The sequence below is a fragment of the Mobula birostris genome, chromosome 9, assembly GCF_030028105.1.
Source record: "Mobula birostris isolate sMobBir1 chromosome 9, sMobBir1.hap1, whole genome shotgun sequence".
Classification (NCBI taxonomy): domain Eukaryota; kingdom Metazoa; phylum Chordata; class Chondrichthyes; order Myliobatiformes; family Myliobatidae; genus Mobula; species Mobula birostris.
In genome coordinates, this window is record NC_092378.1 from 12,836,676 (window position 1) to 12,861,368 (window position 24,693).

At 40.1% G+C, this 24,693-nt stretch overlaps 1 protein-coding gene across 2 annotated transcripts in view; it reads right to left on the reverse strand.

Moving 5' to 3' along the window:
- The window catches only part of tmtc2b (transmembrane O-mannosyltransferase targeting cadherins 2b), a 224,486-nt gene extending 200,590 nt beyond the window's left edge, over nucleotides 1-23,896 (reverse strand). The window contains exon 1 of one of the 2 annotated variants that reach the window (XM_072269329.1): nucleotides 23,570-23,896. In XM_072269329.1, the coding sequence (XP_072125430.1) occupies nucleotides 23,570-23,652 (83 nt within the window). In that variant the 5' untranslated portion in view covers nucleotides 23,653-23,896. The remainder of the gene's footprint in view (nucleotides 1-23,569) is intronic. The other variant, XM_072269330.1, reaches the window with a different exon arrangement.
- Between the last annotated feature and the right edge of the window lie 797 nt (nucleotides 23,897-24,693).

A 24,693-nucleotide genomic window follows, 5' to 3' on the forward strand; every position in this document is an offset into this window, starting at 1 on the left:
TGCTGTCTGTTATTTTGTGGCATTAATTTGTAACAGGGTAGCGAATGACACAGCATCCACACAAACCAGGGTTTGGGATGGGATCAAGCTGTCTCAATCGCACGAGTTTGGTGGGGCCGAAGGTTGTCTTTCTTAGACTTACACAGCCAAGGAAACCAAGGTGTTTCATATACATATCGATATCTTTCTACAATGGATATCCTTCCAGGACCTCCCTCTCCCTCTCCCTCTCCATATATACATATCCAAGTACTTCATAAATGATACTATTGCACCTTCCTCAACCTCTTCCTCCGGCATTTCATACACTCACCACCCTCTGCATGAAAACATACCCCCTCAGGTCCCTTTGAAATCTTTTCCTCAGCACCCTTAAGCTATGCCTCCTAGTTTCTGAAATCCCCTACCCTGGGGATATGACTATTACCATCCACATGGAGATCTGGAACTGTGGAGACTTGCAATTGTCACTCAGTAAGATTGAGCTGGTAACATAGAACTTAGAACAGTTGAGCATGGTACAGCCCCTTTAACCCACCGTCTTTTAACTTAGTCCAAGGTCAATTTAATCGCTTGCTGCCTACATACAGTATTGTGCAAAAGCCTTAGGCACATAGCCAGGATGCCTAAGACTTTTGCACATTACTGTATATTGTCTAAAATAGGAAGATAGTTACGAAACAGAAATAAGAGTACTTAACTTTGTATTAGCTCAGTAGTATTAAGAGTAATTTTGATCATTGGAAAGACATAATATACAGTACTGTACAGAAGTCTTCGGCCCCCTATGTGCTGAAGACTTTTTCACAGTGCTGTACTCCTCCATTTCTCTTTCATCCATGTATCTATAGAACAGTCTCTTAAATGACCCGAATACACTGTATCTGCCTCTACATCCTTGCCTGGCAGTGTGGTCCACGCACCAACTGCTCTCTACATATAAGCACAAGAGATTCTGCAGATGCTGAAAATCCAAAATGGTGGAGGAACTCAATGGGTCAGGCAGTGTTATTCAAATGAATAAACAGTTGACATTTGGGGGCCCAGACCCTGGCCTTCATAGCAAGAGGATTCGAGTACAGGAGCAGGGAGGTACTACTGCAGTTGTACAAGGCCTTGGTGAGACCACACCTGGAGTATTGTGTGCAGTTTTGTTCCCCTAATCTGAGGAAAGACGTTCTTGCCATTGAGGGAGTGCAAAGAAGGTTCACCAGATTGATTCCTGGGGATGGCAGGACTTTCAAATGATGAAAGACTGGATCAACTAGGCTTATACTCGTTGGAATTTACAAGATTGAGGGGGGATCTTATTGAAACGTATAAAATCCTAAAAGGATTGAACAGGCTAGATGCAGCAAGATTGTTCCCATTGTTGGGGAAGTCCAGAACGAGGGGTCACAGTTTGAGGATAAAGGGGAAGCCTTTTAGGACTGAGATTAGGAAAAACTTCTTCACACAGAGAGTGGTGAATCTGTGGAATTCTCTGCCACAGGAAACAGTTGAGGCCAGTTCATTGGCTATATTTAAGAGGGAGTTAGATATGGCCCTTGTGGCTAAAGGGATCAGGGTGTATGAAGGGAAGGCTGGTACAGGGTTCTGAGTTGGATGATTAGCCATGATCATACTGAATGGCAGTGCAGGCTCAAAGGGCCGAATGGCCTACCCCTGCACCTATTTTTCTATGTTTCTATGAGGACTGGAAAGGAAGGGGGAAGAAGTCAAGAAAGGAAGGTGGGGGGAGGGGAAGAAGGACAAGTCAGAAGGTGATAGGTGAAGCCAGGTGGGTAGGGGGAAGGAAAATTAAGTAAGAAGCTGGGAGTTGATGGGTGGAAAAGGTAAGCGGCTGGAGACGTTGTAATCTGATCGGAGAGGAGAGTGGAGCATGGGAAAAAGGGAAGGAGGAAGGGCACCATGAGGAGGAGATGAGAAGATTTAAGAGGTTGGTGTGGGGAATTGAAGACATGAGATGGAGGAGGAGCAAGAAGTACCCAAAGCTGGAGAAATCAATCTTCATCCCATCTGGTTGGAGCCTACTTAGATGAAAGTTGTTGCTCCTGCTAACTGAGAGTGGCCTCATCATAGCAGAGGAGGAAGCCATGGAACAACATGTCAGATCATGAATGGGGACAGGAATTAAAATGGTTGGCCACTAGTAAATCCCACTTTTTGTGGATGGAGCAGAGGTACTCAACAAGGCGGTTCCCCAAGCTACGCCAGGTCTGACCAATGCAGAATAAAGTGTAACAGCTACAGAGAAAGCGCAGTGCAGGTAAACAAAAAGAGCATAATGACGTAGATTGTGAAGACAAGAGTCCATCTTATTGTATTGAGGAACTATTTAACAGTCTTATATCACTGTGATAGAAGCTGTTGCTGAGCCTCTACCATTCCTTTGTCTTAGCATATCCCTCAACTACTCTGCCCTGCCTTAACATTCATCTAATCCTACATTTTCATTCTTGCTTCAAGTTGACTCACCTATCTGCTATAGTTAAATCATTTCTCCCTGAACTACATTTTGTAACTTTACAAAAACTGCATAAATAAATTAGGCTTCCATATCTTGTCAATCCACTCTTTTAAGAAGTTTATGTCAAGAGTTGAAACTGTTAGATACAGCCCTTTGATAGATCAGACCTCACATTTTCCATTTAATTGCATACTCCATTTATTTTACAGAGTCCCGAGCTCTAGGACAATTGATCTGAAAAACGACATTCACTGAGGCGAGAATGTAACATGGTGAAAAGACCCATTAATGGATGCCACCGTGACACTGTAACCATATATCATAGCTACAACTCAGAAGAATTTTCATCATATTTTCTCTTGGCTTTCTGGACTTCATTAAACTATGATTTCTCCCAGTTATCTAACTTTTTGAAAAATCGGATTAAACAAACATTTACATATGAACAGCTAGCAACTCAGCAAAATGGAAATTCTGAAGACTAATCTCAAAACTTCACAATAAACTGAAAAATGTTGCTGAACGTTCCAATAAATAGAATGAATTGTGAGCTTCTTTTAGAAGAATCACACAATTCCTGGTGGATTATACAAGCATGATGAAATTAGGCATTTTATACAGATTTAAGCCCAAGTATATGTACTGGGCAGAGATGAAGCCTTCTATTGATTTTGTTAAAATTGGTGTTTTAGAGGTGAACTCTCAATACTGTCATTTCAGCCAAAAACTGAAGGAAAGGGGAGTGTATTCCACCATTTTAAAGTGAACAAGTCTCCAGAGAGACACTGAAGTTAGTGGATATAGAAGTATTTTATTGAACAGGAATGAGCAGCTGGCATCATATTGAGACTCTCTTGGAGGAAGAGGTCTCCCAACCCAATATTACATAACATTTTTATATGCTAAAGATCAATGGTAATAGCAGGACAATTCTATAGTTACAATGTATCTACAATGCTTCCTTTGAATTACATATAGTTTTCACACACCTCCTTCTTCACACCCACACTCCAAATACCCAACATTAATGTTAATCAGCATTGTCTGGCTTGCAGTTAACTCCAATCCACAGCTCCAGGAAAACTATTGCTCAGGGCTGCATTTTAAATTCAATCTACAATCCACATTCATGTCTGAAGATTGATTGCTGGTGAAGTTCATATTTACTGTAGACCCTAACTCCACAATATGCCCTAACACCACTGGCAATGCTTGTACCAGAGAGGTTTAATAAAGGGGAAAAGAAGGACTTTGATGACAAGGTAAGCCATGATATTAAAAAGAATGCACAACTTTCAGGTGTAAACTGCATCGATTTACATTTTCAAGTTGTTTTCCTGCCTCACTATCCTAGCATACATTTTACTACAGGATCAAATTTCTGCATTTTGAGGTAATCTTAGATTTATCCTGACATTAAACTCAAATCTCAGGCAGGCTATCTGACAGGTACAATGAAAGTATTTCGCTGAGAATTAATAGGTTCTTGAAAATCCATCATGAAATCATTTGGGGTAATCTGCAGAAGGAACTTCTTTGGTCAGCTGCACCTGCACCAAAGCATTTCCATTCCATGTTTTCTACAGTGATAAAGAAGTTACTGTTACCTTTAACCTGCATATGCCAGTTATTGTTATTTTACTTAAAGTGTACACACATTTAAATGAAAGAAACTAATATATATATATATATATTTTTTTAATCATCTTTCTTCTTCATTGGCAACTCCTCAAGGCTGAGGATGAATTGTTTCCACTCCAGTTTTGTGGGTTCTGATGGCCACCTCAGGGTAGAGAAGCAACATCTTATATTCAGTCTGTGTAGCCTCCAACCTGATGGCATGAATATCAATTTCTCCTTCCTGTAAAAAATTCCCCCACCCCTCCCTTCTTCCTCTATTCCCCACTCTGACCTTTTACCTCTGCTCACCTACGTATCACTGCCCCTAGGTCCCCTCCTCATCCCTTACTCCTATGGTCCACTCTTCTCTCCTATTAGATTCTTTCTTCTCCAGCTCTTGATCTTTCCCACTACTTGGCTTCACCTATCACCTTCCAGCTAGCCTCTTTTCCTCAGCCTTTCATCCTGGCATCTTTCCCCTTTCTTCTCAATCAGAAGAAGGGTCTCGGCCTAACACGTCGACTGTTTATTCATTTCTATAGATGCTGCCTGTCCTGTTGAGTTCCTCCAACATTTGGTGTGTGTTCCTTTGGATTTCCAGCATGAGCATTGAATCTTCCCTGCCTGGTAATCTCCTCCTGTGACAGTACTAAGAACAGGGCATCCATAACAGAAGTTCAATGTCAGGTAACTGGACAATATCACAAGAATAACCAGGGCCTCAGTACTGGGGACGTTGACCTGAAAGCGAATGTTGACATTAGTTCACTTAAACTAACCAACAGAATTATGACAAAGAAAAACCTCACTATCAAAAAATTAAAGCCAAAGAAACAAAGAACATCAGAACTATTAAAGTAGTATGTGAAGAGGCAAAGATTTAATTATTTAATACTGTGAGCCTTTGGCTTCTGGCTGTGCAATTGGTGAGAAGAAGAGTAACATTATTACTTGGACTACATCTTACACAACGCATTTAAGGGCAAGTTTTTTCTTAAAAATATATCTAATATTTCCAAACAAAGGTTTCAAATAATAATTCATCTGCTATTCCATCAAAGAACATCTCAGATCTGCAGGTAGCAGATCTGGTAGTAGTTACTTTTTTTAAAATCCGTTAATAGTATTTAATTTACAAACGTTTGTAGTTAGAAGCCAGATTTTTTTAAATTATGAAATCAGCTGACTGACTGCAAAACAATCGTAAAATCTGTATCAGCAGCTTTACTTCAAGCAGTATGAAAAGATTCATAAAATATCACCAAGTATTAGCAGTTGCCCTGCTTGCACAGAAATGCATTCACAAATAAAACTATTTTTGAAATCAAAAGTTTACAAGTTCTCTCCAGTTTTTTTTAATTTCCAAGTATAAACAACCAAACATCCTGATTGTGGTACAATATTATGTTCTAATCAAAGGCTAGGCATCACTAACATGATCATTTTCTTAAAGTTTCCTCAACAGAGCTTCCAAAACCAATACAGAACATCTACAATGTCAAGTCTAAAAGTACAAGAAAAAATATCGCAAAGGACTTTATGCATTTACTGTCTAGACACCATCTGGGAATGTAGTCTTAGTATTAAGGTGAACATTTCCCACTAAAAAAAATATAACTGTACATTTCATATATGTAATGCACATACAAGAAAGCAACTATAATATATTGTAAAGCCTTAGCTGTCAAAAGCTATTTAACCTTGACCCAGATTTGCCCGTTATAAACATATAACTATTCCAATATTTATTCATGTAGCCATTTTAATAAACAATCTTATATGTGACTAGTAAAACTATGCTAAAATTCAGATTAATACTCAAGAGACCCGATAAAAAACCCTAAACATATTCATAGTCCCACAGTTCTAGAATGAATATTCTCTAAGATGGATGATACTGCAGACAAATTCCCAATGAATGTGGGAACCACATTTCACAGATGCAATCCATTGTAGCTAAATAAATTCTCATCACAATTAATCTTAATCTCAGAGGCAGGAAAATCTCCCCTCCCCGCTAGACATTGATCTTCTCAGAATACTGCCAGCCAATCTTATTTAGTCTATTCTAACAGATAAGGTAGCTGTTAAAGGTAACAGTACAAGATGTAAAATGTGATTTATGCCTAATATAAATCTTCCCAAATGTCTTCACAGCTGCAAGATCAGAGATGAAATTAATTCAATTCAATTCAAGTTTAATTGTCATTCAACCATACATGAATACCCGTGAATATAGCCAAACAAGGCACCGTCACACACAGCATAAAGCACACACAAGACGGCAAGCAGAAATGGTATCACAGTCACACAATAAAAGAGTCCCAGAAACTCGTGTGCACCATCAATCCACAGTTGACCACAATAGAGCCTGTCCCCCGCCAAGCAAACACTAGGTGGCAGCACTAACACCCGCCAGGATTCCACGCCACACTGCTCCCGATGCCCCCCACACCCAAACTACCCCCCCAGGCAACACCGCGGCCTGAGGCTCAGTCCTTGCACATACAAGACAACAAGCGCATATAGAATATCAGTGAAATACAATAGCTCAGAATATACATGCGTATAGTCCAGGCCATCAAGAGGATCCTCCAGTCAAAAATAACAGAGCTGGAGTGCAGTTGCACAAATATCAGGAACAGGGTTTGCAGTCCAAAATTTACTGTATGTATATATTCCATGCTTCATTACGTTTTCATGTAATGTGCTAAATTAGTGATTGTTTGTTAATTACACATGTAGCTTTGTTTTGGCTCTGTCTTTAGTGTTTACATGAATTTATCGTGATGGGCCACATGAAATTACTGATCCAATTCGACAATCTGGTTCAAGAAAATAATCAAGTAACCACAATCGTATTGTGCAGAACAGAATGGAAACATATGACTTTTATCTTTACGACTTTCCAGTCCATGCAAATGTCTGGACTGTTACCAGTTAGAGATATGTGTTTCTCCGTTGAACAGGGGAATGACTGGCAAATAAGTCTGGTTTATTACAGCTTTCTTACTTGTCAGATAACTGATAGAACACACCACAAACAGGCCATCTGTCCTTCCCTTTCCCAAGCATCTGTCTTATAAAGAATCAAATTATATTGAAGATACACATACATTTTATAAACAAAGTGGAATCTTGCATTTTTGTTTCCTTTTAATGCTCATCTAAGATGGGGTGACACAGTAGGGTAGTGGTTAGCACAAGGCATTATAGTACAGGTGACATAGGTTCACTTCCTGTCATTGCATGTAAGGAGTATGTACGTTTTCCATGACCGTGAGTGTTTCCGCCCAGTGCTCCAGTTTCCTCCCACAGTTCAAAGACATACCAGTTGGTAAGTTAATTGTTCATTGCAAATTGTCCTGTGATTATGCTGGGATTAAACTGGGGGATTACTGGGTGGTGAGGCTCGAAGAGCTGGAAGGGCCTATTCCTTGCTGTACCTCAATCAATCAATCATTAAATAAATAGATAGATGAATAAGTAGATAAAATGTATTGATATTTTTAATCTGAATTTATCAGCTGATCGTTATGGCATTTTGTAAATGATTTGCTTATTAATTGCTCAGAGCAGACAAAATATCTAATTAAATACATTACAAGAGAGAAAAAAATTTAAACTTTCATTGTCATATAGCTCAGAAACAGACATTTGACCCACCAAGTTTATGCCAGTCATCAAGAGCCATTTACATTAGGGATTCCCAAATATTTTTATGCTATGGACCCCTACCACTAACCTAGAGATCCATGGACCCCAGATTGAGAACCCTATATTTGCACGAACCCCTTTAATTCTAAATTCTCCCCACATTCCTGTTAACTCTGTTCATGTCCTACCACTCACAGTGGCCAACTAACCTAACTTGGGATGTGGGTGGGTGGAAACTAGAGCTCCTGGGAGAAATCCATTTAGTCCCAGAGAGAATAAGCAAATACCACGCAGTCATCATCTGAGGTCAGTGTTTAATCCAGGTTGCTGGAGTTGCGAGGAAGTAGCTTGGCAATCTCCGCCGGGACTATGTGGTCCTACACTCAAGGTCTTCAGCATGATGAACTTCCCACATTTAAAATAGTGGCAGCATAACTTCAACCCGAGAAAGTCTGCCGATGCTGGAAATCCAAAGCAACACATACAAAAATGCTGGAGGAACTCAGAAGGTCAGACAGCATCTATGGAAACGAATAGATAGTCGACAGTTCGGGCCGAGACTCTTCTTCAGGACTTAGAAGGGGGAGGATGCCAGGTGGGGGGGAGAGGAAAGAGGCCATCAGATTGGAGGGTACCCAGATGGAATATAAAGTGCTGCAATATATTCTGTCTTGATAATCTCCAACCTGATGGCATCAAAATCGATTTCTCCTTCCAGTAAAGAACTTCCACCCACTCCCTCTCATTATTCCCCACTCTGACCTTTTACTTCTTCTCACCTGCCTATTATTTCCCCTGGGTCCCCTCCTCCTTCCCTTTCCCCTATGGTCCACTCTCCTCCCCTATCAGATTCTTTCTTCTCCAGCCCTTGACCTTTCCCATCCATCTAGCTTCACCTAACACCTTCCAGCTAGCCTCTTTCCCCTCACCCACCTTTTAACTCTGGTATCCTCCACCTTCCTTCTCAGCCCTGAAGAAGGATCTTGGCCTGAAATGTTGACTATCTATTCACGTCCATAGATGCTACCAGACCTGCTGAGCTCCTCCAGCATTTTGTGTGTGTTGCTTTGGTGATAGTATAATATCATTGGATGATTAAGTTCCTTGTTTTCAAGAATATACTGAGGCAGGTCATAATAGAATGAAAAACTATGAGGATCAATGTCATATGATGTGTTCCATTCGAGTCCATGTGCCCCCCCCGCTTTACGACTACTGACTAAAGTGCTGATATTAATTCAATTCAGTATCTTACATCATGAGCTCAGATCATAATTTGTGATGGGCTCCATTAAAAAAATTATAAACAATCCTGTTATAACCTTAATGGATTCCACAACATTTTGTTGTGGATTACTCCATTAATTTATGGAATAATTTTAAAATATTTAAATGGTTGTAACATAAGGAGTTCAGCAGGCAATTTAGCGCATGTCTGCAGCACAAACGTGAGCTGAAAATCTTTATGTGCAAGTTGATGGGTGAAATCTGCCCAGTTCACTGTGGAGAATTCCCCACACTTCTTCAGACAGAGCTCTGGACTCCTACTGGATGTAATGTAGTTTAATTAGCTCCTCAGAATGAGAGCCTACAAGAATGAACAATAGGAGAAAATAGTAAATTTACGCAGTAGAGTTCTTTGCAAATTGAGTTCAATTGCACTTTTACAGCGAGATAGAAAGAAATCTTTTTTGCATTCGACTGGTATTAGATCAGTTTATCTTTATACAGCATTGGCATTCCTCACCTCAATGAGCAGAGAATCAAATAAATCCATTGTCTTTTGCATAATAAAGGTTTGTCTGAATGCGAGTTGGCCCATGATCAAAGAACTAAAATGCTATATTTCACTTTCACCAATAAATCACAAGCTGAATTATCTAATACTTAAAAGAACGGATAAGAACTAAAAGCAGGATTAAGCCATTTGGTCCCTTGTGCCTACTCCATTATTTGATCAGATCTTTAAGTTTGTTTAATTGTCATTCAACCATACATGAATACAGCCAAATGAAACAGTGTTACACTGGGGCCAAGGTGTAAAACACAGAACCAATAGTTATACACAGTACAAGGCATATATGCTGTTCCTTCTCATGTCTTGTGGCAAATTGGGCAGCATTTTTGCTGCTTCCATAGCATTTGACCGCTTTTTATGAGGCCAAGTTGCTAGCTCGATGCTCAACCCAGAAGGGACAGAAAGCTCACAAGGAGCCGGCCGGATTCAAACCTGGGATCATTCGCCTTGAAGTCTGGTGCTGAAGCCACTACACCACTGGCCAGAACAGAAGGCACATATAAAATAGCAAGCCCATATAAGATATCAGTATAACACAGTCATGAAGAAAAATACAGTCCAAGAGCCTGAATCCATGAATGTTGAGGCAGTCTGCAGTCAGGGGGCAAACACGGGGGGGGGGGGGTGGCGGTGGGGGGCAAGGTCCAGCACTGACTCAAGTTTGGACGCCACGCATCTTCTAATTCAGTACCACTTTCTTGTACTAATCCTCCATCAGTTGATTCTCTTATTGTCAAAAAGTCTATCAACCACATTATTGAATATACCCAACAAGTGAGCCTTCACGGCCCTCTTGGGGGGGGGGGGGAGAGAATTCCAATGATCTTCAATGCTCCAAGTGAAGAAATTTCTTCTCACCTCTGTCCAAAATGGCTGGTCACTTGATTCAAAGATTCAAAGTATATTTATTAACAAAGTAAGTATGCAGTATACAACCCTGAGAATCGTCTTCCCACAGCCAGCCACAAAACAAGGAAAGAAAGGCTTGGAACCTGTTCAAAGAAAAACATCAAACCCCCAACACACAAAAAAAGAACAAATGAGCAAACATCAACAAAAGAGCTAAAAACACAGAATATAAAACAGCAAACGTCGAATCATTGAACCAGTTCAGGCACATTCAGTTCAGTTCAAAGTAGCTCTGTGTTGTTCATTGTCTTTAGGCTGCACAGGCTCGTGAGAGACCTTTGTTCAAAACACTCAGCAAGGGCGAGCATCAACCCTACACCTGCCCTATCCAGCCCCATAAAAATGTTATATATTTCAATGAGGTCACCGCTCATTTTTCTAAACACAAACTTGCTAAATCTATCCTTTTTTAACAAACCCACCATTCCAGGAGTCACGAGGAATTCTGCAGATGCTGGAAATTCAAGCAACACACATCAAAGTTGCTGGTGAATGCAGCAGGCCGGGCAGCATCTCTAGGAAGAGGTACAGTCGACGTTTCGGGCCAAGACCCTTCGTCAGGACTGACGAAGGAGTCAGTCTGATGAACAGTCAACGTACTCCTATTACAAATAGATCTTTCTTTAGAAAGGGCAATCAGACCTGTACATAATATTCCAAAAGCAGTCTCTCTGAAGCCCTGTTTAATTTTAGGAAGACACCTCTACTCTTCTATTCAAATCCTCGTGGTAAAAAGACCAACATTCTATTTGTTTTCTAAATAGCTTGTGATACTGACAGACTGGTTTTCAATGTTTTTTCTATGCAAGGTCATGCAGGTCCCCTAAGCACAAAGAGCCTTCAGTCTTTCAGTAATTAAGGAATGCTCTGCTTTTATACTTGATCTACCTCACATCTTTCCTCACATTATATTCCATCTGCTGTTTCCTAGCCAGTTCATTTAACCCGTCCATATCCACACGAAGCCCCTCCTTGTTATCCACACTGCCAGATACCTTTACATCAACAGTAAATTGCAATGTATTAATCTTTGTCTCTTCACCCAAATCACTAATAATAGACTGTGAACAACTGGGAACTCAGAACCAATCCCTGCAGTTCAGTCTCAGAATCCAAAAGCACTGTTATCCCCAGTCTCTGTTTTCTGGCTACTCACTAATCTTCAATCCACACCAATATAAGATCTCCAACTCCAACACATTACCTCCAGTACCATGTGCTCTGATTTTATTTCACGATCTCTAGTATAGCACTGTATCAAAGATTTTCTGAAAGATTCAGCAGACATATAAATTGTATCCTATTAAAATTAGACATGAAGTAAGAAATTGTTCTCACCAGTGGATTGAGCACACATCTGCAAAGATAAATGAGTACCATAACGAATTCTGGGATGGAATTTGAGTTGATACCTACACAGCAAACATGCTGTTCCATTTGGCCTTATTTTATTCCACTTGCTTTAAAAGTAATTGTAATTCAATTCTATTTCAGAAGCCAGACATTATGCATAGGAACATCAGCTAAAATCATTAGGTCTGATAACAACAGCCATGAACCAGTGGACTCTTCCCAATTGCCTTCTTCTATAACCTGACAGGATAATTACAAGCAAGGTCACTATCTGACAATGACCATAAAAATCAAATTCCCTTTTGATACATAGGTACTGAGATTTTTAAGTAGTGCTTTGGGGCGGCGTTCCATTGATTTAGAGTGAATAAATTAATTACAAATTGGTTCATTATATGGGAATCTGAAAATTTAATCTGAGCTTTGGGAATTGCATATTCTATAACTCCACTGAATTCTCCATGAACCCATGGGCTTGAATATTAGGGAGAAGGACTTACTGTGGTCTTTGTGTAAAGCTGGTCTGAAACAAGGTAAGTATAGATTTTACAGGAAACTAGGTGAACTATATTTACCTATGTGTAAATGAGACCAAGCCCTGAACTCCTGCATATGTACATTTTAACATGGAAGTGAAAAATCTGCTGCCACTCTTCATCATCCTTCACACTCCTTCTGGAGTAAGATGATGGAACACAACTCCCTAGCCTTTAAGCACTAAACCTGCAGCAGCTGTATCACTGACATGAAGACGAGTGGCTGCAGGAGACAACGTAAGCTCTTAACAAGTTACATTTTAAATTTAATTAAATGTTGTTAAGTGCTCGTGGACATTTTCTGCCTTATTCTTTGCTTACTTTTTAATGTTAATAACTTTTAAATAAAAATCAATTAATTGAAATAAAGCAGAAATTGCTGGATGTGTTCTGCAGACTAGGCAGCATCTGTCAAGAAGGAAACAGTGAATGTTTCAAGTCAGAAATAGGAAAGTAAGAAACCCAGTTTAAATAGGACAGGGGATGTAAAAGGAAAGGATCAATGGTTTCAGCATGGATTAGATGGGCTGAAGAACCTGCTTCTATGCTGTACTTCTCTATGACTCTATGAAAGGACAAAGGAGGCATCCTTGATAAAGTGAAGGCAGCGTTGCTGAGATGATTCCAGTGTTCATCATTGACAACTAATGAGGGATGACAGAGCCAGTGGGGGGGAGAAGGATATGTTCAAGCTGTGAAATGCAGGGTAGAGATGTTGCTGAGACCTGAAACCAAAAGCAGAAATGCCCAGGAGGTCCATCAGTATCTGTAGAGAGAGAAAAAAAAGTATTAATAATGCTGGTGGATTACCTTAAAAAAAGAACTGGCCCTTTCTGGATACAGAAAAATCTAGTTATTCAGAATTATTTAATTCAATATTGAATCCAGAAAGTTGAGGTGTGCCTGGACAAGAAATGAGGTTCTGCTCCTCAAGCATGCATTGGGCGTCACTGGGACAATGCAGGAGCTCAAAAGCAGGCGGATCAGAGTGGTAGTGGGATGGAGAGTTCAAATGACAGGGAACTGGAAGCTCAGTGTTGCTCCTGCAGATTTTTTAAGTATTTGGCTGAATTTTAATTGTTTCTGGATGTTTATGGATGCCAGCTAAGCCAGGGGGTGCTTAGTCAACTGGCAAAGTTTGTCTCAATTGTTTCTTGGGTGGTGCAACACCTATCCCCAAAATAGCAACTTCACATGGACAAAGCCCTTCCACCACACAAGGCCTCATCATCGGGATCAAGATGGCTTTAGTAAGGTTAGTCTCAGCAGATCTGCAAAAGATAAATTCGTTTTTACCTCATTGGTGACTATTGGCAGGCAATTCTAGGCCATTAATGCACCTAAGCCAAATAAGTTTTACTCAAATCCAAACATAAATATCTGGTGCTGAAAGAAGTAAAAAAAGGATTACACATATTTTAGCTAAGGTCATTTTTATTCTTAACAAATTATGGTTTATTTATGTTTTTCAGCCATACCTAATACTAGAGTCTCTCACAGCTGGTATAAATAAACATTAGATCTTCAAACCACTTGACAGAAATGCTTCTGACTACACATAGAACTTGTGGTCTGTCTTATATCAGTCTTGCTCAAAGATATTGCCATACCAACTCTTAATATGCATGTGCTTCCAGATTAATTATAATGTTCTTCTTCCTTGCTGCTTTATAATTGCATAAAAAGATTTTTGTTATGTCATGATTTTAATTTTTATCAAATAGCAACAGCATAAAAAAGTCCAATTTAAAAATATTGCAGAACATGCACTTTTTAGGCATCATGCCGACTATTTCTAAAAGTCATTCAAAACAATTTCCAGTTTAGTTACAAGAAAGACTTGTTTGACAGGCCTGACCTTTTCCTATCACATTTTGGCACTGGAGTGTAGCTACTGTCAAGAAATTATAATATATGGAACTGTTGCTTCAAACATGCAGGCCACTTACTGGAGATAACAGAAAACAAACGCACCAAGCTAACTAAGTATTAGAATATTCCCAGCCTCTCGAGATTTCTCAATTTTAATCAACTAGATAATTTTAGAAGAAAATGATGGACTTCCTTTGATGTTTATTTGTATTAAATAAGAGAAAATTTGCAATAATCATTTTAGAGAGAAATTACAATAAAATAGTACAATATTGTTCAATCATATGAGCAAATTAACTCCACGTATTATCAGCGTTGATGGAAATATAGGTAACTCATTTGGATAGGTGGTATAAAATTATTGACTCTAACAAGGTTACTGCCAATACACAAGCACTGGAGAACTCAGCAGGTCAGGCAGCACCTAAGAAGGGAAGTGAACAGTTAATGTTTCAGCCACAAACAAGAGAAATTCTTCAGATGCTGGAAGTCCAAGCAGCACACACAAAATACTGGAGGAAAACAGCAGGCCAGGCAGCATCTATGGAAAAGGGTACGATCGACATTTCAGTCCGAGATCCTTCATCAGGACTGTTCAGATGAAGTTCTGTTCCTTTTCATGTCTTGTGACTTATTCCGGAGCAACTCTGCTATTTCTTTAGCATTTTTGTCTATTTTTCATGAGGCCAAGTTGCTAGCTTGACACTCAACCCAGCACAGATGGAAAGCAGGCAAGGAGTCAGCCAGATTCGAACTCGGGACTACTCGCCTCAAAGTCCAGTACGGATGCCACTATACCACCATCTGGATTGTACCTGACTCTCTATCTTGACTCTCCTCCAGCCAGAAGAGAATCCCAAGGCATCAACTGTCCATTTCTCTCCAAACTTGACCTTCTGAACTCCTCCATTGTTTTGTGTGTTGCTCCAGACTCCTACATCTACAGCCACTTGTGTCTATGAGACTACTGCCAAAATACTTTACCCAAATGAAATGTCCAAGGTCAAGTTGCCAATAACCTATTGTTTCCAGATAGTAAAAAATCATATAAGTACATTTTAATTTCCCATAGTGCATTATAATTTCCCAACCATTTTTATGTACATTCCTAAATATTTTACCCTTAACTGATTCATTTACAATGCCAATAAATGCAGATTTTCAAACAGCATAGTGAATAACCTTTAAATATACTGAGGGTGGTGAGGGAGAGATACGTCTACCAAAGAAGATATAAGGCACCTCTTCCCTCTGCTAGCCTGCAGATCAGTCTTGGGCAAGGTGCGGCACCTGCTTAGCCTCCCCCTCCCCCAATCAGGGTCACGTGAGGCCATCAGAGCAGGTGGTGGATGGTCATATGAGCAGCTGTTGCCTGTCTCAGGTCCTGGTTATGTGACCTCTGTCGCAAGGTAGGCAATCTCCAAAGAGTATTGGTAATGGCTCAGGTCACCCGACTTGTAAAGACACTGCCCAGAAGAAGGCAATAGCATACCACTTCTGAAGAAAATTTGCCAAGAACAATCATGATCATGGAAAGACCATAATCGTCCAGGTCATAAAACACAGCACATAATGAATGAATTATCCTTGCAAATTAACATTACCTTAGTGTTTTTGGTGACCTGTTCGGTATTAGAATTCAGAAATCTACTTTTCAATCTGCTATTCAATGTTGAATTAAAACCTAACAATAGAAACTAAATTGGTCATTCTTAGACTTCCTCTGAATGTCTCAGTTTATGAATTCCATTGACACTGATGTAACTTCAGTTTGATCAAAAGACTGTACTCCAACATGCAGTCATAAAATCAGCATCATAATATTCAATGTCCAGGATTTTGTGGTCATAGGCAAAGCAATGGCATTCACCATGGACCTCAGTAAAAGATCTTGCAATCCATAGTCTTGTACTCTCTCCTAGTAGTTGTTGTTTTCAGATCTTTGGCATCCAGCGTCATGATATCATATTGAAGAAATTTTTTATTAATTGAGAGAAAGTAAGGTAGAAACTCTGATCTGGGAGATGGAAATTGAAAGCTGTTTCCAGATGATACAAAGATAAATGAAGGGACAGGTAGCATTAAGGAAGCAGAGAGTCTGCAGAAGGACTTAGACAAACTGGGTGAATGGGCAGAGAATTGGCAAATGGAATATAGTGTAGGGAAGTGTACAGTCATGTACTTTGGTAGAAGGAATAAAAGGTGCAGACTATTTTCAAAACAGGGAGCAAATTCAGAAATCATAGGTACAAAGGGACTTGGGAGTCCTACTGCAGGATTCCCTCAAGCTTAACTTGAGGTTGAGTCAGTAGTAAAGAAAGCAAATGCAATGTTAACATTAACTTTGAGAGGATTAGAAGACAAAAACAAGGAAGTAATGCTGAGGCATTGGTCAGACTGCATTTAGAGTATAATGAGCAGTTTTGGTAGCTTATTTTAAAAGGATGTGCTGGCATTGGAGAGGGTCCAGAGGAGGTTCACAAGAATGCTCCTAATGAAGAAAGGGTTAATGCAGGAGGTGCATTTGATGGCTCTGGGCCTGTATTCGCTGGAGTTTAAAAAAACGCAGGGGGATCTGATTGAAACCTATTGAATATTGAACGGCCTAGATAGAATGAATGTTGAGAGGATGGTTTCAATAGTGGGAGAGTCTTGGATCAGAGGGCACAGCCTCTGACATCCTTTTACAATAGAGGTGTGGAGAAATTTCTTTAGCCAGAGGGTGGTGAATCTGCAGAATTCATTGCCACAGACAACAGTGGTAAAAATATACTCAAGTCATTGGGTATATTTAAAGTGAAGTTTGATAAGTTCTTGTTTCGTAATGATGTCAAAGGTTATAAGGAGATGGCAGCAGAATGGTGTTGGAAGGGTTAATGCATCAGCCATGATCAAATGGCGAAACAGACTCGATGGACTGAATGGTCTAATTGTGCTCCTAAATCTTATGGTCTCAAGTGTCGCCAATAAGCTTTTCTTTTCTCTAAAAATAGGATTACTATAATAATCCATACTGAAGTGAGGAAACTTTAATCCAAATTTATTACAGTCTTTAAAACTTGCTAAGCAATAACATAGACTCGTATGAAATTAAAAATATGACTCAGATCTTGTGCTACAATGAAAAATTTAGGATATTTTACATGAAAACGATTCAGAAGTACCTTTATGTCTCGTTAGATCAACCATTTTCTTTGATTACTGCAGTTGGAAAGTCTGCAGAGCATGTGTACAGGTCGAAATAACAAACCGGTAACATCTGGATTTCCACCTTAAACTACGTAAGCCACAATATCCTGAAGTTGCTGTCGCTTTCTTGACAATGATCAATATTCTTACCGTCATAGAACTGCACAAGTTGGGCTATTATGTGTTGTAATTTAAAAGCTTGACCAGCCTGATTAATTTCATGAATATTAATTGGAAATGGAAATTTCATAATTGGAAGTTCATCCTATTACTGCCGATAATTTTTATCTTTAATTATATTTTTGCATTGGGAGTCAAGGTAGTGGAAAAAGCTCATCTGTATACTTCATTTATTTTAAAAGTTTCTTTTCTAAATATGCACATATAATTATTTTCAAAGGAAATTTTTGAATAGTTAAAATATTGGGGAGGGAAATAAGATCTTTTGTTACTAAAATCATAGTTAAAAGATTATTCAAGATACCTAATTTTAGACTTCAAATAATTACATCTTAAGGACTGAATTTATAATTTATACTCCCAATCTGCACAGACTACAACATCCAACTGAGTCTGAATTCAGATGCCAAAGATACTTTTTAATATGAACAAAAAATAGGTGTATAATTCTGTAATTTCATATCTTGTACAAGAGGAGTTACAGGAGTTATTGTTTTTGAAAGATAGCATTTAACTATCGAAAAGCCCTACAATTTTAGGCAGCAATGTATTCAAAGTCTGAGCCATTCTTTAAGTGAGGATGTAGCTATCGGTACAAAACAATTCCATTCAGTGAACAAATAGCCATTTTTTACTTTATAGATGCAATGCATAAATTTGCTCAACAAGACTTGCATGTTCAATGCACAGAATGAGAGAACCATAGCAAAGAAGATGCTGGATATTTATCAAGAAAATAAAACGGAGGGTTTCAGATTACATTGTAATGGGAATAAAGCCTGAGCAATTTATCAATGCCAACGCACCATCACTTCTTTATTGATGCTAAAGGTTCCTGATACACATCAATGTTCTAACAGCAGTGAAAGTCTCAGTAGTCAGGTTCGCAATTCACAAGCAGACAGACACGGCCAGCTCACATCGTTTCTTCTCCATACCAGCATAACTTCAATCTTGGGAAAAAATTGTGCCATCCACAAATATATCAAATTTAGTCACTAAACCTGCTCTCTCATATCATTCAAAAGTGAATAAAGAATGACACATGGGTTGTGTTGCATTCCTTATAAATGTCACCATGTCATTAAAAATTGTAAATCACCAGCCCCTTGTATTGAAATAAATAATCTTTCCTGGTGCAGGTTCAATAAGCTGCAGGAAAATTGCTGGAATTTTGCTCTCTGCCACTACTCTATTAAGGAATAGTAAGCTGTGATAGCAGCTCAGGAGTTCTGTCTCATCCATCATCATAGACACATGAGTGTGGGAGCCCACACTTCCTGACCATTATGTAGAGATGTACTGGCATTCCTATGTAGAATTGGTACATTCCTCCAGAAAATCCAGGGCGCTCTGTTAGATAGATGACTTTTCAGAACTGAAAGAAGTTTGAGACAAAATATTTTTAAGATGCAGGACAGTGACAGTAATTGTCCAAGCTGTCTTCTTTTTCATCTATCGCCGACTTGTTCTTTCTTCTTCCCTTCTCTTTCTCTTTGAATCTTAATATTTCTGATCTATAACTTCATCCATTTAGCATGAAAGGAAAATGGCCTGAAAAGAAAACTCTTTTGTTCCCTTTCCACAGATGCTGCCTGACCTGCTGAGAATTTATAGCGTGTTCTATTTTTATTGCAAAGTATAACGGTACATCGTTTGAAAAAGAGTGTGGACGTCTCCCGTTGTTCTGGACAACTTTTATCCTTCAATCTACATCCAAAACAGATGACCTGGGCATTTTACTTATTGCTATTTATGAAAAGCAGCTGTATGCAAATAGAGGAAAGCTGTTCACATTAGCCGATGGCCCAGGGGGGCAGCAAGTCAAAGAGATGAGCAAAGCAAACTGAGGTGAAGCGAGGAAAAGGCATTGTTAATGCAGAGAATAGCTGCAGTTTAGAATTCCTTGCCTGTAAGAGGGAAAATAAAGTCAAGCAGGACTTTCAAAATGGAATTTTAAAACACCTGAGGGGAAGTAATTTATAGGGCTGTAAGGAGAGAGCAGAGAGTGGGCCGCCTGGATTTGACTACAGTGTCCTGGAATGGACTTAGTGGGCTGAACAGCCTCCTTCTCTGTTGTAACAATGCCTTGACTGTTTGATACTAAACTTTTGCACTTCCTACATTGCACATTCATTATTCTTGGCTGTCATTTTTGGTTCTGCTTCTTCGGTCAAGATGTTGTTCTAAAATTATTATAACAATGCGATTTCTTTAATGTCTGACTTATGAACCCAGGGTTACCTAAGAGTGCTGTATAGATTTTCTTTAATGAACACACTTCTGTGGTAAGCGGACAATGACTAATTGTTTCAAATTCCAACTGTCTTAATAAGCATTAGGAGACCTCAGAGATAATAATTTGGAATAATATTTAACCAATAACACTGAAATTGTTGCACCATTACATAAATCACATAGTAATTTATCTCTTGCACCAGTTCACATTAGAAGGATAACAGCAATATCCTGTAAACGCTACCTCAATGAAAAGATCAAGTAGCTTTTAGTCTCCCCTAAAAAATTTCTGAGCTGTGTGTCAATGACTATCATACAACATGCTGCTAGCACAGTACTGTATACTGCATACCCACACCACCAACCGTTAGCTCAGCTTTGGGACAGTGTTCCACTTTCAAATGATCACAAAGTGGGAATATTCTGGGAAGAGGGAGAATGAGTGGGATGCGGGGAAGAAATTCCCACCCTGCCGTTTACATAGAGTCAAAGAAAAGTACAGCACAGAAACAGGAACTTCAGCCCATCTAGTCTATGCTGAGCCATTTCAACTGCCTCCTCCCATTGACCTGCACTAGGAGCACAGCCCTCCACACCCCTATCATCCATGTAGCTATCCAAACTTCTCTTCAACGTTGAAATTAAGCTTGCATGCACCAGTTATGCTGGCATCTCATTCCACACTCGCATGACCCTCTGAGTAAAAAAAAATTCCCCTCATGTTCCTCTTAAAGTGTTTACCTTTCACCATTAACCTAGATGTAGTCCCAACCAACCTTAGTGGAAAAAGCCTGCTTGCATTTATCCTATCTATACCCCTCACCATTTGTAATACCTCCATCAAATTTCCCCTAAATTTTATAATTTCAAGGAATAAAATCCTAACATATTTCCATATTAATCAGGTCCACCAGAACTGGCAACATCCTTGTACATTTTCTCTGTACTTTTTCAACCTTATTTACATCTTTCCTGTAGATGGGCGACCAAAACTACACACAGTACTCCAAATTAGGCCTCACCAATGCAATTTACGCAACTTCAACATAACATTTCATCTCCTGTTCTCAATACTTTGATTTATTACAGTCAAAGTACATGGAAAATACAGGAAGACTACTTAGCATCCAGTGGAAGGGTCTCAGCAGGAAACATTAACTGTACTCTTTTCCATAGATACTGCCTGGCCTGCTGAGTTCCTCCAGTATTTTGTGTGTGTTGCTTGGATTTCCAGCATCTGCAGATGTTCTCCTGTTTGTGGTTAAATGGTCTTTCCTGCTGTACTTGTTCTGATAATTATTGAGTCTGTTCATATGTTCAGATTTGTTTAAGACCCTAAGATATAGGAGCAGAATTATGGTATTTGACCCAACGAGTCTAATCCACCATTTCATCATGGCTGATCCATTTTCCTCAGCCCCAATCTCTTGCTTTCCTCCAGTATCCCTTCATGCTCTGATCAATTAAGAATCTATCAACCTCCGCCTTAAATATATGTAAAGACTTGGCCTCCATGGCCGCCTGTGGCAACGAATTTAAATTTGATTATTGACGTTTGCGCTTGAGACCATTCTGCTAATTGTTGATTGCTCATGGCAGTTTGCACTATTGTGTTGTAAATTGTTGCTTGCTATTGTGTTGCCTGTTCTGGCATTGTTCTGTGGTTTATGCTTGGCACCGAACCACGATCAATTCTGGTACGGTTTCACATACTGGCAATCAAGTAATTCTGGTTCGCTTTAGTGAGTATACCACTCAAAGACTTGAACACTAGGTATAACCCAAGATTATATCTAAACCAAACTCTCCCATCAAAAGAAAGCGCATGATAAAGAAAGAACTTTTCTAATCTGCCTGTCATCGCCATCTGAAACAAAAAAAGAGGGGAAATAGTTCAACGTTTAGGCCAGATCTCTAGGATCTCTCTTTGGTGATTTAATTGAAAGTAATATTCAGCAGGAGGTACTGACAGCAAAGGCAGCTTGACAAAACGCCACGGTCCTTGAGATGACTCCATGGGATACTGGCTAACAACGTCCTAACTATTCCTTTGAAATCCGTTATTTTAGTGGAGTCGTTAACCCGTTTGTTTTAGAACTGGTTAATTTATTGTAACTTACTCTCAATGCGTTAACGCCTCCACTAAAATAGCAGGGATTTCGGATGAACGTTCGGCTGATATATTAGTATCCCACTGGGTAATTTCGAGGCCCATATTTCTGAACCTCTGTCTCCAAAATGCTGAGAAGTTGGCAGGGAGCCAGCTATTCTCACAGTGCATTACTTTTATCCCACGTTTTACGTTTCGATTAGCCAAGAAGATGCCTTATTGTGTGAAATATTTGGGAGCATTATGTGGGGTTATCCGGTACGGCCGACTGGATGCTCACGTGCTTGTACTTGCCAAGGACGGGCCAAAACAGGACTTCCCTGAAATGGTTTTTCTATTCAGCACTTTGCATGCACCAATCGAGGATCCAGCTCGTTTCACTCTGTAATGTCCCGAAATTACTTTTTCCCAAGTGTCCAACGATGAACTAACAGATAAATCCAGTTACTGTCAACCTATCTCCAATTACTCAGGAAGCCTCACTCCCCACTGAGAGAAAAAAACACCGCACAACTGGACAATGGTCCTTTCTTGGTGTAAAAGGAGTCGCTTTATAATTCAACGCTACAAAATGAACCTGTCAAAATCTGCTGCTTTCAATGAAACCCGCTGATAAGCATTTTAAAGGCTGAAACCTTCCTCTTGGCATCTCAGTGTAAATAAAGCTAACAGCGTTCACCAAGAAGAAGTCTCCACCGCTCGCTGTTGCCAATAGATTCACTTTTGTCAGCTTCCAACCAAATAATCTTTCTCTCTCTCTCTCCGGCGGGACCTCTGAAACCCGAGAGGCAGTAGGGAGGAAGAAGGAACTGTCTCCAACTGATTATCGGTTTTTAATATAACGATTCAGATCTTGCAGCCACAGCCGTAAAACCTCGGAATAATCGGGGAGCCCTCTTATCAAAACCGATCGGGGATAACGCTAAAGTGCTGGGACGGTTTAATTTAAATGGAGCGTGAAACCCCCAGACAGTGAAGTTTATCCACGCGTGATTGTTCTATATATTCCAATTATGCAGCTACTAAATGGTAATCAGATTATGTCACCGGAAACTGAATTAAACTCAAGATTCACAATAGCGGGAACGCTTTTAATCAATTTGCAACAATGCCGAGCTTCACAACACTGCGGTACTCGCCAATGGAACACCAGCAAAACTGTTAGATTGTACAGCAGGCTTCCTAGTTTCTCAGACAACAGCTGACACCTTCACAACCTCGCAATCAGAGGTGGCATGCAATGTTAAAAAATACATACTTAAAGAGGGCTGAAGACGGAGCTGCTGGCAAACAAAATTCCGATTATTAAATTGAACAATTCAAAATATTGCCAAAAAGGTTGGCACATTTGAGGCGATTTCGCTTGCATCCAATGCTCTTATAAAGCACATTTCTCTAATCGAGTGACACGGAAGTTCCTTTCCCCAACTGCATGACAGGATTCACGGCACCGCTAAACCAGCATCTGCAAACGGCGGTGACACAACTGAGAGTTTTAATCAGAAACAGGGTCTCACTTCCTATCCTCAGAGGGAAGGGAAGGACACCGCATCCATCGCTTCGTCAATACGATTCGCATAATAACGTTATGTGACCAAGTGATCGATCAGGAAGTATGCAGAAAGAACAATACCTACCTATCATCGTAACAGAAATCAGCGCTCAGTGTGTTCAGGTACAGGGCAAAAGCAACCGCGCTGCTCACAAATTCAGAAATCATGTCTACTACAATATCGTATCGATTCCTGGTTTCTCCTCGCTGGGATGGATCCGCATCCTCGGGCTGTTTTTGTTTGCTTTATATTTTTTTCTTTGAGCCTCTAACCCGTAGCGCAGTGCAAGGTGCTGCCGGTCGCCCTGGGACGCGCACACGATGTGCAATCGGTCGCCTACATTTGGGAATCCGCTTATATATGTACACACGCACGCATGCACGCATAGGCGCTGCTAACAGTAACTAAGTGTATGTGTTGCTGCTTGTAAGCGCGGAGCCGCGTGTGCGTTCCGGCCGGCGGCAGTGCGCATGCGTACGGTCACACCCCCACCCCCCCACTCCCTCCGTCTCCCCGCCCCTGGGGTCTGTCAGTTGTACGGTCATTTGGGGCCAGCGCAGTTGCTGTTCTTTCTCCCGACAGCTGTCACTTAGCACCGTACACCTGCAGCGGCGCGACATTTTCTGCATGTGCAACGAGAAAAAATCTCTTTTTGCGGAATTGTGTCGCCCAACACGAACCTGCATTTAAATAACGCACTGGCGCCCTAAGGTGCTTTGCTGGCGATTCCACGGGGTATTTACACTGAAAGAGGAGAGGTTTTAGGAAGCGTCGAAAGATGTGGCATGGTTGAGGGGGAAAGTTCTCCATAGCTTAGAGCCGGGGTCAGCAGTCGTGGATTGAGTTAAAAGCAAAGAGGTCAATTCGAGTTTATTGTCATGTGCACAAATACAATGAGACGCATTACAGTGAGAAACTTGCTTACAGCGGGCACCACAGACGCGTAAATTCAGGCACCACACAAAACATAAATTATACATAATTACGTAAGACAGTGAAGAGAAAACAGTGTAAAACAAATTATTGGTAAAAAAAAACACACACAATCAGAGAGACAAATCCATAATAGTGTTCCGTTGCTGAGGTGAATTAGGTGAGGCTTGAAGGAGCGAGGGGTAACGTGATGATTGGGATAGCGAGGTTGCGGCTGGTGTGGAAAGTAAGGTCGAAATCCAGGAGTTAATTAATAAGGAAGTTAGTGAAAATCG